Below are 19,268 nucleotides of genomic sequence, written 5' to 3' on the forward strand. Positions count from 1 at the left end.
CCTCTGCCCCTCCGTGCGCTTCCCACAGCGAGTCCGCCCAGGCGGGGTCCTGGGGGGGCCAGAGGGTCCTGCCCCCCAACTCCGCAGTCAGACGGGACTCTCAGCCAGCCAGTAAAACAGAGGTTTATTAGACGACAGGAACATGGTCTAAACCAGAGCTTGTAGGTGCAGAGAACAGGACCCCTCGGCTGGGTCCATTTTGGGGGCCAGTGAGCCAGACAACCACGTCTGCACTTCACTCCATGTCCCAGCCAGCCCCAAACTGAAACTCCCTCCAACCCCTCCTCCTCTGGGCTTTGTCCCTTTCTCAGGCCAGGAGGTCACCTGATTCCTTTGTTCTCCAACCCTTTAGCTCTCACCTTGCAGGGGGGAAGGGACCAGGCCATCAGTGGCCAGGAAACAGGGTGTCGGCCATTCTCTGTGTCCAGACCCCTGCACACACCTGCCCTCTAGGGCTCTGCAACGATCATACACCCTTACCCCACCCCCTAGATACTTAAGAACTGCCTAGGGGAAACGGAGGCACCCCCACACTATTCAGAGGAAACATTAAGAACAGTCCCACTTCGTCACAACCACACAAATGAATAATCAATTAAAATCACTGGCTACACTCAGGAGATGGGCCCCAGACTGAAATGCTCCCCAGCGGCCCTGGCGGGAGGGTCCTGCCAGGCAGCCCAGCCGTAGGGATGTGCCTCAATTCCTGCTCTGCCACCCCTGCCCCTCCTGCCCCCTCGTGTTACCCATGTGTGATGGAGATCAGAGGGCAGCGAGAGGCCGAGTGGCTCTTGGGAACCAGCCCAATGTAGCTGCAGGTCATTTGCTGCCTGGTCAGCTGGGTGTTTACAGGATTCTCCACAATCCTCCTGATGCCCCAAATCCAAGACGGGCCAAGGGGGCAGCGGTGCCCCCTGGGGAAGGGGGTATTGCATGTGGGCCCAAAGGAGGCCTCCTGCCTGACCCCGCAGTGCCCTGGCCTTGGACCCCTCGGAGCCTGCCCTGGGCCATGGGCTTCCCAGTTGTGTGGGAGTCGATGCTGTCACCCTGGCAACCCCATGCACAGCCCGGTACCCTAGGCAGCACCAACCCCTCAGCGGGAGGTTCGAAGGGTTCCTCTCTGCGCCCGGCCTGGAGCTGGCAGCAGCCTGCTCAGGCCAGGGCTGCCCCGGGAGCATCATCTACCACCCATCAGCCAGGGGAGCCTCTGCCGCAACCCCGCCTCCCCCACCCCACCCCACAAGTGCAGCTCCCTGGCTAGGGCTCTGGGATGGAGAGACCCAGCTGGTCCCCTGCCCACCAGCTGGGGGCATTAGCGGCCAGCCCTGACTGGCTCAGGCTAATGAGGCTCCAGGCCCAGCCGTGATCCCTGAGAGCCCCAGGGCAGGGCCCACATGAATGGGCCTGGGCTGTAACTGCCCCACTCCCACCCCGGGCAGCAAGAGGGGAAGCAGCAGTGCCAGAGGGCTGGGCGCTCACCAGCTCTCGTGTGGTTATTTCCAGGGCCACGTCAGCCACTACTGCCAGGACCAGCCCTACATGCCCATCACCTTCGCTGGCATCAACAACTACCTGCAGGTGCCAGGCATCCCGCGCCGGAACCGCCTATCCGTCAGCTTCAAGTTCCGCTCCTGGGACACGGTGGGGCTGCTGCTCTACACCAGCTTCGCCGAGCAGCTGGGCTCCCTGGAGATGGTGCTGAGCAATGGCCAGGTCAACGTCTCCATTGCCCAGCCCGGCCGCAAGAAGCTGGAGTTCGCTGCAGGTTCTTAGCTTCCCAGGCTGGTCTGACCTGCTGCCCAGCGCAGCCCCTGGGACCCTCCCCCCTGCCCCCGTTAGCTCCCAGAGCAGAGCGTGAAGGAAAACAGCCAGGCTTGGATTAGAAATGGCCAATGCTAGAGAATCCTCCATGGCCCCGGTGCCTTGTTCCAATGGTTAATTACTCCCACGTTAACACTGCACACCCTTAAGTTTGTCTAGCCTCCACTTCCAGCCATGGCCCCGTGTCGGACCGTGCTCTGCTAGACTGAAGAGCCTGTTCCCAGATATCAGTTCCCATCTCGGCACTTACAGGTTGGGATCCCGTCCCCCCTTCCCCTTCTCTCGACCAAAGCGGGGGCTGGGGGAGGAGGAGCTGGGGGGATGGCAGGGCCTGTCTCCCCGTGGCCACTTGCTGGGGGTCTCAGGCCCCGGCGTTGAATCGTCCCGCCAAGGGGGTGCAGGAGGTGATGGGAACCAGCAGCCCGTGGGCCCACGCGCACCCCCTCTCCCCCATCCAGGGTACCGGCTGAATGACGGTTTCTGGCACATGGTGGAGCTGGTGGCGCGGGATGGCTCGGCCGTGATCACCATCGACGACAACGACGGGGCTGAGTTCCGGGTGGCCCACCCCTTCCAGCTGCGCACCGGGACCCAGTACTTCTTTGGAGGTGGGTGGCCCAGGCCAGGGGGGCCGCTGGGGGGGCAAGTGGCAGGCAGCACTCACCCCACCCCACCCCTGTGTGTGTTCCAGGCTGCCCCAAACCTGCCGCCATCACCGGCTGCCTGTCGAACCAAACGGCCTTCCACGGCTGCCTGCAGACCCTCAGCGTCGATGCCCAGCCCGTGGAGCTGGACCTGCTGAGGCAGGAGCGGCTGGGGAAATACTCCAACGTGTTCTTCAACATGTGCAGCATCACCGACAGGTACGCGCCCGCCGGCCGGCCGGCCACACAGCTGCCTGACCCACGCCAGCAGCCGGGCTGCGTCTGCGCTGGGGGTTTGCCCCACGTCCAGCTACGGCTGCCCCAGAGCAAACCGGGGGGGAGGGGCATGGGCTTGTCCTCAGTGCCTAGGGCTGGGCCTGGAGGGAGCTGAGTTCGAGCCTCTGCCCTGCCGCCAGCTTTCAGCCACCCCCTTTCTGCTTTGTTCAGCGTGAGCCGGTCGGGGCGGGACTGTGTCTGCGCAGTGCCCGGCCTGACGGGGGGGCCGCGATCTCAGCCGCCATCCGTGCAGTGCTGCGGCCATTGATAACAGCTCTAAGCACAATTTGCCCTTGGGGCAGAGCCATCAGGTTTGAGGCAGGGTCTGGCTCTGCTGGGGCAGAGGGCGGGTTTGCCTGGGCAGCTCTGCCGATGGCTGCACACCCTGTTCTCCCCGGTGTCCATGCACCCAGCCATCCTCAGCTGCATCTGTCCCCACCAGGTGCACCCCCAACCTGTGTGAGCACGGCGGCCGCTGCCTGCAGTCCTGGGATGACTTCACCTGCGTCTGCGACCTGACGGGATACAAGGGAGAGACCTGCCACAAATGTGAGCTCTGGCCCAGCCAGGGGGACGGGAGGGCTGAGGGCGGGTTCCCGGCCCCAGCTCAACCCAGCCTCCTGCTTTGCCTGTTCCAGCCCTTTACAAAGAGTCATGTGACGCCTATCGGCTCAGTGGAAAAACGTCTGGGAACTTCACCATCGACCCTGACGGCAGTGGGCCCCTCAAACCCTTCACCGTCTACTGCGACATCCGAGGTAGCCGGGTGGGGAAGGAGAGATGCCAAAGACTCTGGCAGGGCCTGGGAAATGGGGCCTTTCCCATCTGGGGGGCGCTGGCTCTGACCCAGCCCCAGGGTGGGGGCCTGGCTGGCTCAGGGGGGCAGGGAATGGGGTACGTGGCCTGCCCCCTCTAGAGGGTGCTGGCTCCCATCCAGCTCCAGGGCCGGGACCTGGCTGGCTCAGGGGGGCAGAGAATGGGACATGGGTTCTTTCCCCTCTAGGGGGCGCCAGCTCCCATCTGGCCCCAGGACAGTGGGATGGGCTGGCTCAGGGGGCGGGGACTGGGGCACGGGGCCTTTCCCCTCTAGGGGGTGCCAGCTCTGACCCAGCCCCAGGCAGTGGAGACCACATGCAACACCTGTGTGGTGGGGTCTCAGCCCAGTTCCTGGAGGGCCGGTGGCGGTGTCCATTCCAGAACCGGGCCCGAGAGTGACTGGCCCCTGCCTGCAGAGGGGCCCTCGGGGCGGCCAGGGCTGAGGCCCATTGGTAAGGAAGGGGGTTGGACCTTGTCATGGTGCCCCCATTTCCCCCTGCCCCTGAGTGATGCAGGAGAGAGCCAGAGGGAGGGGCTGGGGTGGAGGGGCCAGGGGCTCCCAGGCTGTTCCCTCGCTGACTGTCCTTTCTCCCCGCGCGTTGCCCCCAGAGGATCGGGCCTGGACCATTGTCCGGCACAACCGGCACTACGCCACGCGGGTGAGGGGCTCCAGTCTGGACCGGCCCTTCCTGGGCGTGGTGGAGTACTGGAACGCCTCGTGGGCGGAGGTGGAGGCCCTGGCCAATGGCTCCGAATACTGCGAACAGCACCTGGAATTCTCCTGCTACAGCTCCCGCCTGCTCAACACGCCCTGTGAGTGCCACGCGGCGCTGCCCTGCCCCTGGCGGGGAAGGAAATGGGGGGGTGCTGCCCTGCCCCTGGCAATGGGGGCTGCGGGGGCTCTGCCCCACCTCTGGGAGTGGGGAGTAATGGGGTGTGCTGCCCTGCCCCTGGCAGAGGGGAGTGGGGGGGGCACTGCCCCACCCTGGCAATGGGGGCTGAGGGGGCGCTGCCCCACCCCTGGCAATGGGAGGTAATGGGGGGGTGCTGCCCTGCCCCTGGGAGTGCGGGGTGCTGGGGGGGCACTGGCCTGCCCCAGCAGTGGGGAGGGGAGGGTCATGGGGTGAATCTCATGGTCTCTGCCCACCCACTCCGCACCTCCCGCCTGGGCAGGTGCAGCCTGGCCCCCTGGGCTGCTCTCTGCCCGGTTGCAGAGGTTGATGCTCCCCCAGGGCGGGGCTCGCTCCCCCAGCCCCTTAGCCCAGCTCAGCCCTCCCCCCGCCTCACCCACGGCTCTGTCCCCTCCTCCAGCTGGGCTGCCCTTCAGCTTCTGGATGGGCCGCCACAACCAGCGCCATTACTACTGGGGGGGCTCCCCGCCGGGCGTCCAGCGCTGCGCCTGTGGCCTGGACAAGAACTGCGCCGACCCCAAGTACTTCTGCAACTGTGATGCCGACCACGCCCAGTGGTGAGCCCCTGGGGGGGCTGGAGCATGGGCTGGCTCTGAGGCACTCGTGGGGGCAGTACAGGGCGGTGGTGGGGTGCCTGGGGAGGGGGTGCCTGAGGTGATGGGGCACCGCAGGGTGTGGGGGGGCCGGTGGAGTGGGGCGGTGCAGGGTGGCCAGCGGGGTGGGGGGTGAGTAGGCAGCGGTAGTGGGGGGCAACTGAGTGGGGGCGGAGCAGGCCGGGGCAGTGGGGGGTGGAGCAGGGGGGGCAGTGGGAGGCAGCCAGCTGGGGATGGGGCAAGGGGGGCGTGGAGCAGGGGGAGCAGTTGGGGGTGGACAATGGGGGGCGGAGAGGCAGGGCAGTGGGAGGCAGCCAGCTGGGGGTGGGCAAGAGGGGCAGGGGTTATGGAGCAGGCTGGGGCAGTGGGGGGCGGAGCGGGGGGGGCAGTGGGAGGCAGCCAGCTGGGGGTGGGCAAGAGGGGCAGGGGTTATGGAGTAGGCTGGGGCAGTGGGGGGCGGAGCGGGGGGGGCAGTGGGAGGCAGCCAGCTGGGGGTGGGCAAGAGGGGCAGGGGTTATGGAGCAGGCTGGGGCAGTGGGGGGCGGAGCGGGGGGGGCAGTGGGAGGCAGCCAGCTGGGGGTGGCAAAGGGGGGCAGGGGCGTGGAGCTGGGGGGGGCTCCTGTCCCTCTCTGATCCCTGCTCCTTCGCCCCGGCTCGGGCTCCAGGAGGACGGACAAGGGGCTGCTGAACTTCGTGGACCACCTGCCCGTCACCCAGGTCGTGGTGGGAGACACCAACCGCTCCCAGTCCGAGGCCCAGTTCCTGCTGGGGCCGCTGCGCTGCCATGGAGACCGTGAGTGCCCGGCGGGGCGGGGGGCACGGCTGGGCCCGGGTCACCCCCTTGCTGGCTCTGCGGGGCCCGGGTCTCACCCTGCCCTGGTCTCTTTCAGGGAACACCTGGAACACCGTCTCCTTCAACAAAGGCGCCTCCCTCCTCTTCCCCACCTTCCCGGCCAACCAGAGCCTGGACATTTCCTTCTACTTCCGAACCACCGCCCTGTCCGGGGTCTTCCTGGAGAACTGGGGCTGCAGGAACTACATCCGCATCGAGCTCAACAGTAGGGGCTGGGCGCGGGGCCGGGGAGTCGCTACGGGATCTTCCAGAACTTGGCTGGAGTAGTGGGGGGGCTGCGGGTCGGGATTGCGGGGCACCGGCAGGGCTGTCAGAGGGTGACCGGGTGGGGTCCGGGGCTGGGATTGCAGGGGCTGCGGGTCGGGATTGCGGGGCACCGGCAGGGCTGTCAGAGGGTGACCGGGTGGGGTCCAGGGCTGGGATTGCAGGGGCTGCGGGTCGGGATTGCGGGGCACCGGCAGGGCTGTCAGAGGGTGACCGGGTCGGGTCCGGGGCTGGGATTGCAGGGGCTGTGGGTCGGGATTGCGGGGCACCGGCAGGGCTGACAGAGGGTGACCGGGTGGGGTCCGGGGCTGGGATTGCAGGGGCTGCGGGTCGGGATTGCGGGGCACCGGCAGGGCTGTCAGAGGGTGACCGGGTGGGGTCCGGGGCTGGGATTGCAGGGGCTGTGGGTCGGGATTGCGGGGCACCGGCAGGGCTGTCAGAGGGTGACCGGGTGGGGTCCGGGGCTGGGATTGCAGGGGCTGCGGGTCGGGATTGCGGGGCACCGGCAGGGCTGACAGAGGGTGACCGGGTGGGGTCCGGGGCTGGGATTGCAGGGGCTGCGGGTCGGGATTGCGGGGCACCGGCAGGGCTGACAGAGGGTGACCGGGTGGGGTCCGGGGCTGGGATTGCAGGGGCTGTGGGTCGGGATTGAGGGGCACCGGCAGGGCTGTCAGAGGGTGACCGGGTGGGGTCCGGGGCTGGGATTGCAGGGGCTGCGGGTCGGGATTGAGGGGCACCGGCAGGGCTGTCAGAGGGTGACCGGGTGGGGTCCGGGGCTGGGATTGCAGGGGCTGCGGGTCGGGATTGCGGGGCACCGGCAGGGCTGACAGAGGGTGACCGGGTGGGGTCCGGGGCTGGGATTGCAGGGGCTGTGGGTCGGGATTGAGGGGCACCGGCAGGGCTGACAGAGGGTGACCGGGTGGGGTCCGGGGCTGGGATTGCAGGGGCTGCGGGTCGGGATTGCGGGGCACCGGCAGGGCTGTCAGAGGGTGACCGGGTGGGGTCCGGGGCTGGGATTGCAGGGGCTGTGGGTCGGGATTGCGGGGCACCGGCAGGGCTGTCAGAGGGTGACCGGGTGGGGTCCGGGGCTGGGATTGCAGGGGCTGCGGGTCGGGATTGCGGGGCACCGGCAGGGCTGACAGAGGGTGACCGGGTGGGGTCCGGGGCTGGGATTGCAGGGGCTGCGGGTCGGGATTGCGGGGCACCGGCAGGGCTGTCAGAGGGTGACCGGGTGGGGTCCGGGGCTGGGATTGCAGGGGCTGCGGGTCGGGATTGCGGGGCACCGGCAGGGCTGACAGAGGGTGACCGGGTGGGGTCCGGGGCTGGGATTGCAGGGGCTGCGGGTCGGGATTGCGGGGCACCGGCAGGGCTGTCAGAGGGTGACCGGGTGGGGTCCGGGGCTGGGATTGCAGGGGCTGCGGGTCGGGATTGCGGGGCACCGGCAGGGCTGTCAGAGGGTGACCGGGTCGGGTCCGGGGCTGGGATTGCAGGGGCTGTGGGTCGGGATTGCGGGGCACCGGCAGGGCTGACAGAGGGTGACCGGGTGGGGTCCGGGGCTGGGATTGCAGGGGCTGCGGGTCGGGATTGCGGGGCACCGGCAGGGCTGTCAGAGGGTGACCGGGTGGGGTCCGGGGCTGGGATTGCAGGGGCTGTGGGTCGGGATTGCGGGGCACCGGCAGGGCTGTCAGAGGGTGACCGGGTGGGGTCCGGGGCTGGGATTGCAGGGGCTGCGGGTCGGGATTGCGGGGCACCGGCAGGGCTGACAGAGGGTGACCGGGTGGGGTCCGGGGCTGGGATTGCAGGGGCTGCGGGTCGGGATTGCGGGGCACCGGCAGGGCTGACAGAGGGTGACCGGGTGGGGTCCGGGGCTGGGATTGCAGGGGCTGTGGGTCGGGATTGAGGGGCACCGGCAGGGCTGTCAGAGGGTGACCGGGTGGGGTCCGGGGCTGGGATTGCAGGGGCTGCGGGTCGGGATTGAGGGGCACCGGCAGGGCTGTCAGAGGGTGACCGGGTGGGGTCCGGGGCTGGGATTGCAGGGGCTGCGGGTCGGGATTGCGGGGCACCGGCAGGGCTGACAGAGGGTGACCGGGTGGGGTCCGGGGCTGGGATTGCAGGGGCTGTGGGTCGGGATTGAGGGGCACCGGCAGGGCTGACAGAGGGTGACCGGGTGGGGTCCGGGGCTGGGATTGCAGGGGCTGCGGGTCGGGATTGCGGGGCACCGGCAGGGCTGTCAGAGGGTGACCGGGTGGGGTCCGGGGCTGGGATTGCAGGGGCTGTGGGTCGGGATTGCGGGGCACCGGCAGGGCTGTCAGAGGGTGACCGGGTGGGGTCCGGGGCTGGGATTGCAGGGGCTGCGGGTCGGGATTGCGGGGCACCGGCAGGGCTGACAGAGGGTGACCGGGTGGGGTCCGGGGCTGGGATTGCAGGGGCTGCGGGTCGGGATTGCGGGGCACCGGCAGGGCTGTCAGAGGGTGACCGGGTGGGGTCCGGGGCTGGGATTGCAGGGGCTGCGGGTCGGGATTGCGGGGCACCGGCAGGGCTGACAGAGGGTGACCGGGTGGGGTCCGGGGCTGGGATTGCAGGGGCTGCGGGTCGGGATTGCGGGGCACCGGCAGGGCTGTCAGAGGGTGACCGGGTGGGGTCCGGGGCTGGGATTGCAGGGGCTGTGGGTCGGGATTGCGGGGCACCGGCAGGGCTGTCAGAGGGTGACCGGGTGGGGTCCGGGGCTGGGATTGCAGGGGCTGCGGGTCGGGATTGCGGGGCACCGGCAGGGCTGACAGAGGGTGACCGGGTGGGGTCCGGGGCTGGGATTGCAGGGGCTGCGGGTCGGGATTGAGGGGCACCGGCAGGGCTGTCAGAGGGTGACCGGGTGGGGTCCGGGGCTGGGATTGCAGGGGCTGCGGGTCGGGATTGAGGGGCACCGGCAGGGCTGTCAGAGGGTGACCGGGTGGGGTCCGGGGCTGGGATTGCAGGGGCTGTGGGTCGGGATTGCGGGGCACCGGCAGGGCTGACAGAGGGTGACCGGGTGGGGTCCGGGGCTGGGATTGCAGGGGCTGCGGGTCGGGATTGAGGGGCACCGGCAGGGCTGACAGAGGGTGACCGGGTGGGGTCCGGGGCTGGGATTGCAGGGGCTGTGGGTCGGGATTGCGGGGCACCGGCAGGGCTGTCAGAGGGTGACCGGGTGGGGTCCGGGGCTGGGATTGCAGGGGCTGCGGGTCGGGATTGCGGGGCACCGGCAGGGCTGTCAGAGGGTGACCGGGTGGGGTCCGGGGCTGGGATTGCAGGGGCTGCGGGTCGGGATTGCGGGGCACCGGCAGGGCTGTCAGAGGGTGACCGGGTGGGGTCCGGGGCTGGGATTGCAGGGGCTGCGGGTCGGGATTGCGGGGCACCGGCAGGGCTGTCAGAGGGTGACCGGGTCGGGTCCGGGGCTGGGATTGCAGGGGCTGTGGGTCGGGATTGCGGGGCACCGGCAGGGCTGACAGAGGGTGACCGGGTGGGGTCCGGGGCTGGGATTGCAGGGGCTGCGGGTCGGGATTGCGGGGCACCGGCAGGGCTGTCAGAGGGTGACCGGGTGGGGTCCGGGGCTGGGATTGCAGGGGCTGTGGGTCGGGATTGCGGGGCACCGGCAGGGCTGTCAGAGGGTGACCGGGTGGGGTCCGGGGCTGGGATTGCAGGGGCTGCGGGTCGGGATTGCGGGGCACCGGCAGGGCTGACAGAGGGTGACCGGGTGGGGTCCGGGGCTGGGATTGCAGGGGCTGCGGGTCGGGATTGCGGGGCACCGGCAGGGCTGACAGAGGGTGACCGGGTGGGGTCCGGGGCTGGGATTGCAGGGGCTGTGGGTCGGGATTGAGGGGCACCGGCAGGGCTGTCAGAGGGTGACCGGGTGGGGTCCGGGGCTGGGATTGCAGGGGCTGCGGGTCGGGATTGAGGGGCACCGGCAGGGCTGTCAGAGGGTGACCGGGTGGGGTCCGGGGCTGGGATTGCAGGGGCTGCGGGTCGGGATTGCGGGGCACCGGCAGGGCTGACAGAGGGTGACCGGGTGGGGTCCGGGGCTGGGATTGCAGGGGCTGTGGGTCGGGATTGAGGGGCACCGGCAGGGCTGACAGAGGGTGACCGGGTGGGGTCCGGGGCTGGGATTGCAGGGGCTGCGGGTCGGGATTGCGGGGCACCGGCAGGGCTGTCAGAGGGTGACCGGGTGGGGTCCGGGGCTGGGATTGCAGGGGCTGTGGGTCGGGATTGCGGGGCACCGGCAGGGCTGTCAGAGGGTGACCGGGTGGGGTCCGGGGCTGGGATTGCAGGGGCTGCGGGTCGGGATTGCGGGGCACCGGCAGGGCTGACAGAGGGTGACCGGGTGGGGTCCGGGGCTGGGATTGCAGGGGCTGCGGGTCGGGATTGCGGGGCACCGGCAGGGCTGTCAGAGGGTGACCGGGTGGGGTCCGGGGCTGGGATTGCAGGGGCTGCGGGTCGGGATTGCGGGGCACCGGCAGGGCTGACAGAGGGTGACCGGGTGGGGTCCGGGGCTGGGATTGCAGGGGCTGCGGGTCGGGATTGCGGGGCACCGGCAGGGCTGTCAGAGGGTGACCGGGTGGGGTCCGGGGCTGGGATTGCAGGGGCTGTGGGTCGGGATTGCGGGGCACCGGCAGGGCTGTCAGAGGGTGACCGGGTGGGGTCCGGGGCTGGGATTGCAGGGGCTGCGGGTCGGGATTGCGGGGCACCGGCAGGGCTGACAGAGGGTGACCGGGTGGGGTCCGGGGCTGGGATTGCAGGGGCTGCGGGTCGGGATTGAGGGGCACCGGCAGGGCTGTCAGAGGGTGACCGGGTGGGGTCCGGGGCTGGGATTGCAGGGGCTGCGGGTCGGGATTGAGGGGCACCGGCAGGGCTGTCAGAGGGTGACCGGGTGGGGTCCGGGGCTGGGATTGCAGGGGCTGTGGGTCGGGATTGCGGGGCACCGGCAGGGCTGACAGAGGGTGACCGGGTGGGGTCCGGGGCTGGGATTGCAGGGGCTGTGGGTCGGGATTGCGGGGCACCGGCAGGGCTGTCAGAGGGTGACCGGGTGGGGTCCGGGGCTGGGATTGCAGGGGCTGTGGGTCGGGATTGCGGGGCACCGGCAGGGCTGTCAGAGGGTGACCGGGTGGGGTCCGGGGCTGGGATTGCAGGGGCTGTGGGTCGGGATTGAGGGGCACCGGCAGGGCTGACAGAGGGTGACCGGGTGGGGTCCGGGGCTGGGATTGCAGGGGCTGTGGGTCGGGATTGCGGGGCACCGGCAGGGCTGTCAGAGGGTGACCGGGTGGGGTCCGGGGCTGGGATTGCAGGGGCTGCGGGTCGGGATTGCGGGGCACCGGCAGGGCTGTCAGAGGGTGACCGGGTGGGGTCCGGGGCTGGGATTGCAGGGGCTGCGGGTCGGGATTGAGGGGCACCGGCAGGGCTGTCAGAGGGTGACCGGGTGGGGTCCGGGGCTGGGATTGCAGGGGCTGTGGGTCGGGATTGCGGGGCACCGGCAGAGCCGTCGCAGGGTGATGAGGTGGGTGGCGAAACTGGGATTGCAGGGGCTGCGGGTTGGGATTGAGGGGAACCGGCAGAGCCATTGCAGGGTGACAAGCGGGGGCCAGGGCTGGGATTGCAGGGGCTTTGGGCAGGACTTTGGGGGGCCGGGAGCCCCCGAGAGCTGATCTCCCCTGCTTCCCCAGCCACCAGAGATGTGGTGTTCGCGTACGACATTGGGAATGGGGACGAGAACCTGACGGTGAGATCCCCCGTCCCCTTCAGCGATGACGAGTGGCACCAGGTGAAGGCCGAGATCAACGTGAAGCTGGCGCGGCTGCGAGTGGACAAGCTGCCCTGGGTGGTGCGGCTGGCCCCGCCCCAGAGCTACGTCCGGCTGGAGTTCGACAGGCCCCTCTACGTCGGTGAGCGAAGGGCAGAGCCTGGGGCCCCTTCCCCAGCCCAACAGCAAATATGGGATGCTCCAGCTCCTCTCCTTAGAGACTGGGGCTGCCCTGAACCCAGGAGTCCTGCAGCTGGCACGGCAGGTTTAGCGCCAGGCTAAGGGCCTCCCTGGGCTGCCCTGGCTGCATTGCTCCTTAGCCAACGGGTGGGGATGTCCTGGCGTTAAAGAGTGCTCTGCTCAGATCTGTAACCAGCCCCAGGCCAGGGCGCCATTAGTGTGCCAGGCCCTTGCCCCCCTTTCTGCAAGGGGGAGCCCTGCAGCTGTGAGAGGAGCCCTCGGGTTCCCCCACCGCCCAGCAGAGCCCCTCACCCTATCCGATCCCTCAGCCTCATCTCCCTGGAGCTCTGGCAACTTCCCTCAGTCATTGCCGGGTCTGTCTGAGAGCAGCAGCCCAGCCCAGTCCCCCGCTTGCCCCTGGCCCGGGGAGATGGTGACCCAGGGGGAGCGGTGCATCGCCAGAGGGGAACCAGAGTCACTGGGCTTTTCAGACAAGAATTACCCACCCAGCTTTCTGCACACCCTGGGCTCCTAACATCCCCCCATGGACCTCCCTTCATCCCCCCCCTAGGTTCTGTACCCCCTTTCCATGCCCCTCTGCAGCCAGGTCCCCATTTCCCCCCCCCCCATGTCAGGGCCTCTGGGTGTCTCCTTTTTCTCTCCCCAAAGTACCTTGCTCCCCTCTGGTTTGGAAGCAACGAGCACAGGCTGGTGCCCCCGCATGGAGCGACTCTCAGTAGGCAGTGAGCAATGGGGCAGGGCCGGGCCTGGCCTCCCCTCCTGGCCGAGCACCGCCCTGGGGCCAGGGGATTGCTAGGGGTTAACCGTGTGGCACCCAGCTGTTTGTGGTTTTGTTTGATTTGATCCCCAGAGAGCTGCAAGGTGTGTGACCCTGCGGCTGTGCTAGGCAGCTGGCAGGGGCGCCATGCATCCCCCTGGGGCCCCCTTTTCCCAGAATCCCCCAGGGTCTGACCGTTCCAATGGAGAATGTTCCCTGGGCGTTGGGAACTGCTCAGATGTGGCGTTCAAACGTTACAAGGGTACAGACAGAAACACAAGCCAGCCCCAGAGCCCACATTCCCTCAGCACTTAGAATCTCAGGGGGGAAGGGATCTCAGGAGTCATCTCGTCCAACCCCCTGCTCAAAGCAGGACCAATCCCCAATTTTTGCCCCAGATCCCTAAATGGCCCCCTCAAGGATTGAACTCACAACCCTGGATTTAGCAGGCCAATGCTCAAACCACTTCTTCAGTCTCAGTGCAGCACTGGCTAGTGGTGAGAGCGGGGGGTTGGGAGCCAGCACTCCTGGGGTCTCTGCCTAGCTCTGTTACTGACTCCCTCTGTGATGTTGGGCACGTCCCTTCGTCTCTCCGTGCCTCAGTTTCCCCATCAGGTGAGACTCGGGGCCTCTCCTGGGGGCTGGGGTGTTCCCTGGCTCTGAGCCCTGAGCAGGGATGCTAGCGAAGGGTGAAGGTCAATTTCCCTGGGGGAGTCGGTGCTTTGGGGCTCTGCCGATCCTCCCTTGGGGCCACTGAACCCGTGACCTCGGGGTCGACCGTCCAACCCAGCCTGGCAGCGCAGGGCCCATGGTGGGGGCAGCCGTGGCGCTGGCTCATCCCAGGCGTGACGCGCTCTGTCCCGCGGGCCAGGCTCGGCCGAGCACCGGCTGCGCCCCTTCCTGGGCTGCCTGCGGGCACTGCGCATGAACGGGCGGACGCTGAACCTGGAGGGCAAGGCCAACGAGACGGCGGGCGTGCGGGTGAACTGCACCGGCTACTGCCAGCACCCGCGGGTGCCCTGCCAGAACAGCGGGCTCTGCGTGGAGCACTACAGCCACTACACCTGCAACTGCAGCCTCTCCGCCTTCGACGGGCCCTTCTGCAACCGCGGTGAGTGCCACCGCCCGCCCAGAGGCCGGGGTGAGGGGCGGGCGAGCGGGGTCAGAGCCGCCCGCCCAGAGGCCGGGGTGAGGGGCGGGCGAGCGGGGTCAGAGCCGCCCGCCCAGAGGCCGGGGTGAGGGGCGGGGCGAGCGGGGTCAGAGCCGCCCGCCCAGAGGCCGGGGTGAGGGGCGGGGCGAGCGGGGTCAGAGCCGCCCGCCCAGAGGCCGGGGTGAGGGGCGGGCGAGCGGGGTCAGAGCCGCCCGCCCAGAGGCCGGGGTGAGGGGCGGGCGAGCGGGGTCAGAGCCGCCCGCCCAGAGGCCGTGGTGAGGGGCGGGCGAGCGGGGTCAGAGCCGCCCGCCCGCCCAGAGGCCGGGGTGAGGGGCGGGGCGAGCGGGGTCAGAGCCGCCCGCCCAGAGGCCGGGGTGAGGGGCGGGCGAGCGGGGTCAGAGCCGCCCGCCCAGAGGCCGTGGTGAGGGGCGGGCGAGCGGGGTCAGAGCCGCCCGCCCGCCCAGAGGCCGGGGTGAGGGGCGGGGCGAGCGGGGTCAGAGCCGCCCGCCCAGAGGCCGGGGTGAGGGGCGGGGCGAGCGGGGTCAGAGCCGCCCGCCCAGAGGCCGGGGTGAGGGGCGGGCGAGCGGGGTCAGAGCCGCCCGCCCAGAGGCCGGGGTGAGGGGCGGGGCGAGCGGGGTCAGAGCCGCCCGCCCAGAGGCCGGGGTGAGGGGCGGGCGAGCGGGGTCAGAGCCGCCCGCCCAGAGGCCGTGGTGAGGGGCGGGCGAGCGGGGTCAGAGCCGCCCGCCCGCCCAGAGGCCGGGGTGAGGGGCGGGGCGAGCGGGGTCAGAGCCGCCCGCCCAGAGGCCGGGGTGAGGGGCGGGCGAGCGGGGTCAGAGCCGCCCGCCCAGAGGCCGTGGTGAGGGGCGGGCGAGCGGGGTCAGAGCCGCCCGCCCGCCCAGAGGCCGGGGTGAGGGGCGGGGCGAGCGGGGTCAGAGCCGCCCGCCCAGAGGCCGGGGTGAGGGGCGGGGCGAGCGGGGTCAGAGCCGCCCGCCCAGAGGCCGGGGTGAGGGGCGGGCGAGCGGGGTCAGAGCCGCCCGCCCAGAGGCCGGGGTGAGGGGCGGGCGAGCGGGGTCAGAGCCGCCCGCCCAGAGGCCGGGGTGAGGGGCGGGCGAGCGGGGTCAGAGCCGCCCGCCCAGAGGCCGGGGTGAGGGGCGGGCGAGCGGGGTCAGAGCCGCCCGCCCAGAGGCCGGGGTGAGGGGCGGGGCGAGCGGGGTCAGAGCCGCCCGCCCAGAGGCCGGGTGAGGGGCGGGGCGAGCGGGGTCAGAGCCGCCCGCCCAGAGGCCGGGGTGAGGGGCGGGGCGAGCGGGGTCAGAGCCGCCCGCCCAGAGGCCGGGTGAGTGGAGCTGTATCGAGGTTCCTGTGTCACAGGCCCAGAGGGCCAGCAGTGGGGCAGGCTGTGTTCCCCGGGGTGATCCCTGGGGACGTGGGGGGGCCCCAGAGGGATCCTGTATCCAAGGGTGCTGGGGCGCAAGGGGGGAGTTGTGGGGCACGTAGCTGCCCCCCACCTCAGGCCAGGCCCCCTCACTCCCTCCGTGCCCCCCACGCAGACATCGGCGCCTACTTCGAGCCGGGCACCTGGGTTCGCTACAACATCCTGCCGGCCGAGCTCTCGGCCGCCCGCGAGTTCGCCAGCATCCTGAGCCAGCCGCTGCCGGGCTACAACCTGACCAGCGAGGAGCTCAGCTTCAGCTTCCGCACCGGCACCGCGCCCGCCGTCCTGCTCTACGTCAGCTCCTTCCGCAGGGACTACCTGGCCGTGCTCATCCGGGAGGACGGTGAGAGCCCAGGGACCTCAGGCCGGAGCCAGGGCCCCCCACACCCTGCCCGCTTGGGGCCGGAGCCAGGGCCCCCCCACACCCTGCCCGTTGGGGCCGGAGCCAGGGCCCCCCCACACCCTGCCCGTTGGGGCCGGAGCCAGGGCCCCCCACACCCTGCCCGCTTGGGGCCGGAGCCAGGGCCCCCCACACCCTGCCTGCCCAGGGCCAGAGCCAGGGCCACTTCCCCCCACAACCTCAGACTGGTGTCGCCCCCTCCCCACCTTCCCGGGGTCTTGGCCCAGAGCTGACGTCCCCTCCCTGTCAGGGATCCTCAGGCCCCGGTGCCTTACTGGGGGGTCTAACTGTGGGGCCGGCCCCTCCCCGCGCTGGGTTCTGGGTCGCTCCCAGCTGGCCCCTGCTCATCGCTCTGGGCCTTGCCTCGGCAGGGAGCCTGCAGCTGCGTTACCAGCTGGGCACCAGCCCCTACATCTTTCCACTGACCACCACGCCCGTGACGGACGGGAGACCCCATCGCATCAACATCACCCGCGTCAACCGCACACTCTACACCCAGGTACCGCCGGGCGGGGCCGCGGGCTGGGGCCAGGCCTGCCCGGCAGGGACCCGCTCCAGGGGCCGCGGAGGCAGGGGGGAGGTGGGTGCCAGGCAGGGTTGCCGTGGTCGGGGGGGACATGAGACTTTCTGGCTGGTGCTGAGTGGCTGGACCCCAGATTGGCTCCCGCGAGGACATGCTGAGCGGACGCAGTGAAGCTGCCGGGTCGGTGGCTGAACGGGTTTGGGGGGCAGCAGGCTCGGGGGGGGCTGACCAGGCCTCTCACTCTCACCCCAGGTGGACTATTTCCCCGTCACGGAACAGCAGTTCTCCTTGTTCGTGGACAGGAAGCTGGACTCGCCCAAGAACCTATACCTTGGGCGCGTGATGGGTAAGCAGGGCCCTGGGGAACTGCCTGCCCCCTGCCCCCCCCCGGGGAACTGCCTGTCCTCCTCCACCGCCCCCAGGAAACTGCCCTGCCCCCTCTGCCCCCCCGTTGGGAACTGCCCCGCTCCTTGGCAGCTCAGGGCCCCTGGCTGTGGCCACCTTGGACAGACTGGGGACCATTCACCCGCCCCCGGCTCGTGGAAGCTGAAACTCCTAACCAGCCTTATGGGGCCAGGGTAGCCTGCTCCCCCTCCCCACTGGGGGAGACCCCTGGCCCCTCCCAGCTCTGCCCCAGTTAACCCCCTCCTGTCCGTGCTTCTGCAGAGACAGGCGTGATTGACCCCGAGATCCAGAAGTACAACACGCCCGGCTTCTCGGGCTGCCTGTCGGGGGTGAAGTTCAACAGCATCCTGCCCCTCAAAGCCATCTTCCGCCCCAGCGGTAGGCTGGTGCCCTACAACATCAAGGGGGAGCTGGTGGAGTCCAACTGCGGCTCCATGCCCCTCAGCATCCTGGACATCCCTCCCGAAATGGACCCCTGGTACATGGGCACAGGTAGGGAGGACTCGTGCCAACCCTGCCCATCGGCACTGGGTTCTAGCCCCTGCTCTGGGAGAGGAGGGGGGTTTGAGTGGGTTAGAGGGAGCCAGGACTCCTGGGTTCTAGTCCCAGCTCTGAGAGAGAAGCGGGGTCTTAGTTGGTTAGAGCAGGGGGTGGGGAGCCAGGACTCCTGGGTTCTGCCCTGCAGCACTGGGGGGAGCTGTTCTTGCCGGGCAGCCCGGCACCAGCCCCAGCCAGCAGCGCAGCAGCGGGAGGGCTGGGGGCAGGTCCGTGGCTGCAGCATCCTGGCCCCACCACCTCCCACTGGGTGCATGTGGGCTGGGGGGGCGGGACTGTGCCATGCACCAGATATCAGCCTAACAAAGGCAGTGACACCCAAAGAGCCTGTCCCTGCCCCATCTGCCCACTCTCCTGAGGCTGATCCTGTGGCCCTGCCCCCCCGGCTGACTCCCCTGGTCCCCCCAGCTGACCCCATGGCCATGTGTCTCTTGCAGAGTTCCCCCACGTGCACGATGACGGCTGGATCGGGATCGTCACCGGCTGTGAGTGACTTGGCCGCGCGTTGGATCAGCCGGCAGCAGGGCTGGGTTCTCTCTGCTGGCCGCTGAGTGCACCCGCTCTCATGCCAAGGGGCTGCCCGCAGGGGTGGCTCGGGGGAGGACTTGGTTCTGGTTGCACGGGGCTGGGCCCATAGCTGAGCCGGGGGAGGTCGCTGGCCCAGCTGCGCGCGCGTGAGGATCTGGGCTCCAGGGCCCAGCCTGGCTCGGGTGCCCCGCCATGCTGTGGCAGGAGAGAGGGCTCAGGCCACGGCTGCAGGAGGGAGACGCGCTCACGGCTGTTTTCCTCCTTCCCCGTAGTTGTGACCTTCCTGCTGCTGCTCCTGGCCGGGCTGCTGCTGCTGCTGCATCTCCACCACCACCGCTACAAGGGCTCGTACCACACGAACGAGCCCAAGGCCGTCCAGGACTACCACGGCCCCAGCAAGCCCCTGGTCCCACACAAGGACCAGAACCTGCCCCAGATCCTGGAGGAGGCGAAAGGCGAATAGCCACCGGCTGCGGGGGAAGGAAGGGGTCAATGCCTCTGGCGCTGGCACCTCCTGCTCGGTGCTGGGAGGGGAACGAGCGCTGCCGGACCAAAGGGGCCAAGCAACCCAGGACTGCCAGAACCCAGCTTCCGGCTGGGGCGTCTGCTCCTTCCCCTCCCGCTGCACCTCCCCTGCCCACGCCGCTCCGAGGGCTGCCTGGGGCCGAGCACCGTCTAGCCTGGGAGCCCCACGGGCAGGGCCCACGTCTTCCTCCTGGAATCACGCCGAGCCGAGTGCTGGCGTGGTAACAACCCCCCTGCCCTGCGCACCGAGCCACGCAGAATAACCCCCGCCCCGGTGCCCCTGGAACCAGCTGCTGCAATCTCTCCTGCCCCCCCACGGACAGGACATCAGCCCCGGGGGGTGATACAGGCCTACCCCGAGACGCCATCTCCGCCCAGGCCTGGGCAGTGAGGCACGTATGGGGGCTGCCAACCCACCGCCCCTATAAACTCCACCGCAGCTTCCCCTTGGAGGAGACGCGGTTGTGCCAAGAGAACCTGGGTGGGGCAGCCTGGCGATGCTAGCAGCTAGATTTCCCGCTTGTTTGCTCGCTTAGCAAAAGCCGTGAAGTGACCCATGCACTATAGAGCACTGGAACACGGCCAGCGAGCGTGTTCTGCGCCCCGGCCGCGGTCTGCAACGGCACTCACTCGTGCACGCCCCCTCCCCCCGCACTTCGCTGCTCTCGTACAACCAGGTAAAGATCTTCGGAGTCTTTCTACCATTTTTGTTGCTGACCAGTCGATGACACACACTTCGTCTTTTTATTCTGTTTGTATAAAAAACAAAAAGCAACCAGGGCGGCTGCTCCGGCTGAGTGGGTCCTGGGGCACAGGCCAGCGGGTGCTACGTCTCTCCCAGAGGGTCAAG

At 69.6% G+C, this 19,268-nt stretch overlaps 1 protein-coding gene across 1 annotated transcript in view; it reads left to right on the plus strand.

Moving 5' to 3' along the window:
* Window positions 1-19,130, plus strand: part of CNTNAP1 (contactin associated protein 1) — a 29,657-nt gene extending 10,527 nt beyond the window's left edge. Inside the window, 17 exon segments of the mRNA XM_074940379.1 lie at window positions 1,504-1,765; window positions 2,280-2,429; window positions 2,513-2,684; window positions 3,184-3,290; window positions 3,380-3,499; window positions 4,167-4,370; window positions 4,869-5,025; window positions 5,727-5,854; window positions 5,952-6,119; window positions 11,866-12,084; window positions 13,772-14,011; window positions 15,598-15,825; window positions 16,254-16,381; window positions 16,658-16,751; window positions 17,072-17,302; window positions 17,803-17,850; window positions 18,166-19,130. Coding sequence (XP_074796480.1) covers window positions 1,504-1,765; window positions 2,280-2,429; window positions 2,513-2,684; window positions 3,184-3,290; window positions 3,380-3,499; window positions 4,167-4,370; window positions 4,869-5,025; window positions 5,727-5,854; window positions 5,952-6,119; window positions 11,866-12,084; window positions 13,772-14,011; window positions 15,598-15,825; window positions 16,254-16,381; window positions 16,658-16,751; window positions 17,072-17,302; window positions 17,803-17,850; window positions 18,166-18,356 — 2,847 coding nt within the window. The 3' untranslated portion in view covers window positions 18,357-19,130.
* Window positions 19,131-19,268: the final 138 nt, after the last annotated feature.

This window comes from Natator depressus, chromosome 27 (assembly GCF_965152275.1).
Source record: "Natator depressus isolate rNatDep1 chromosome 27, rNatDep2.hap1, whole genome shotgun sequence".
NCBI lineage: Eukaryota > Metazoa > Chordata > Testudines > Cheloniidae > Natator > Natator depressus.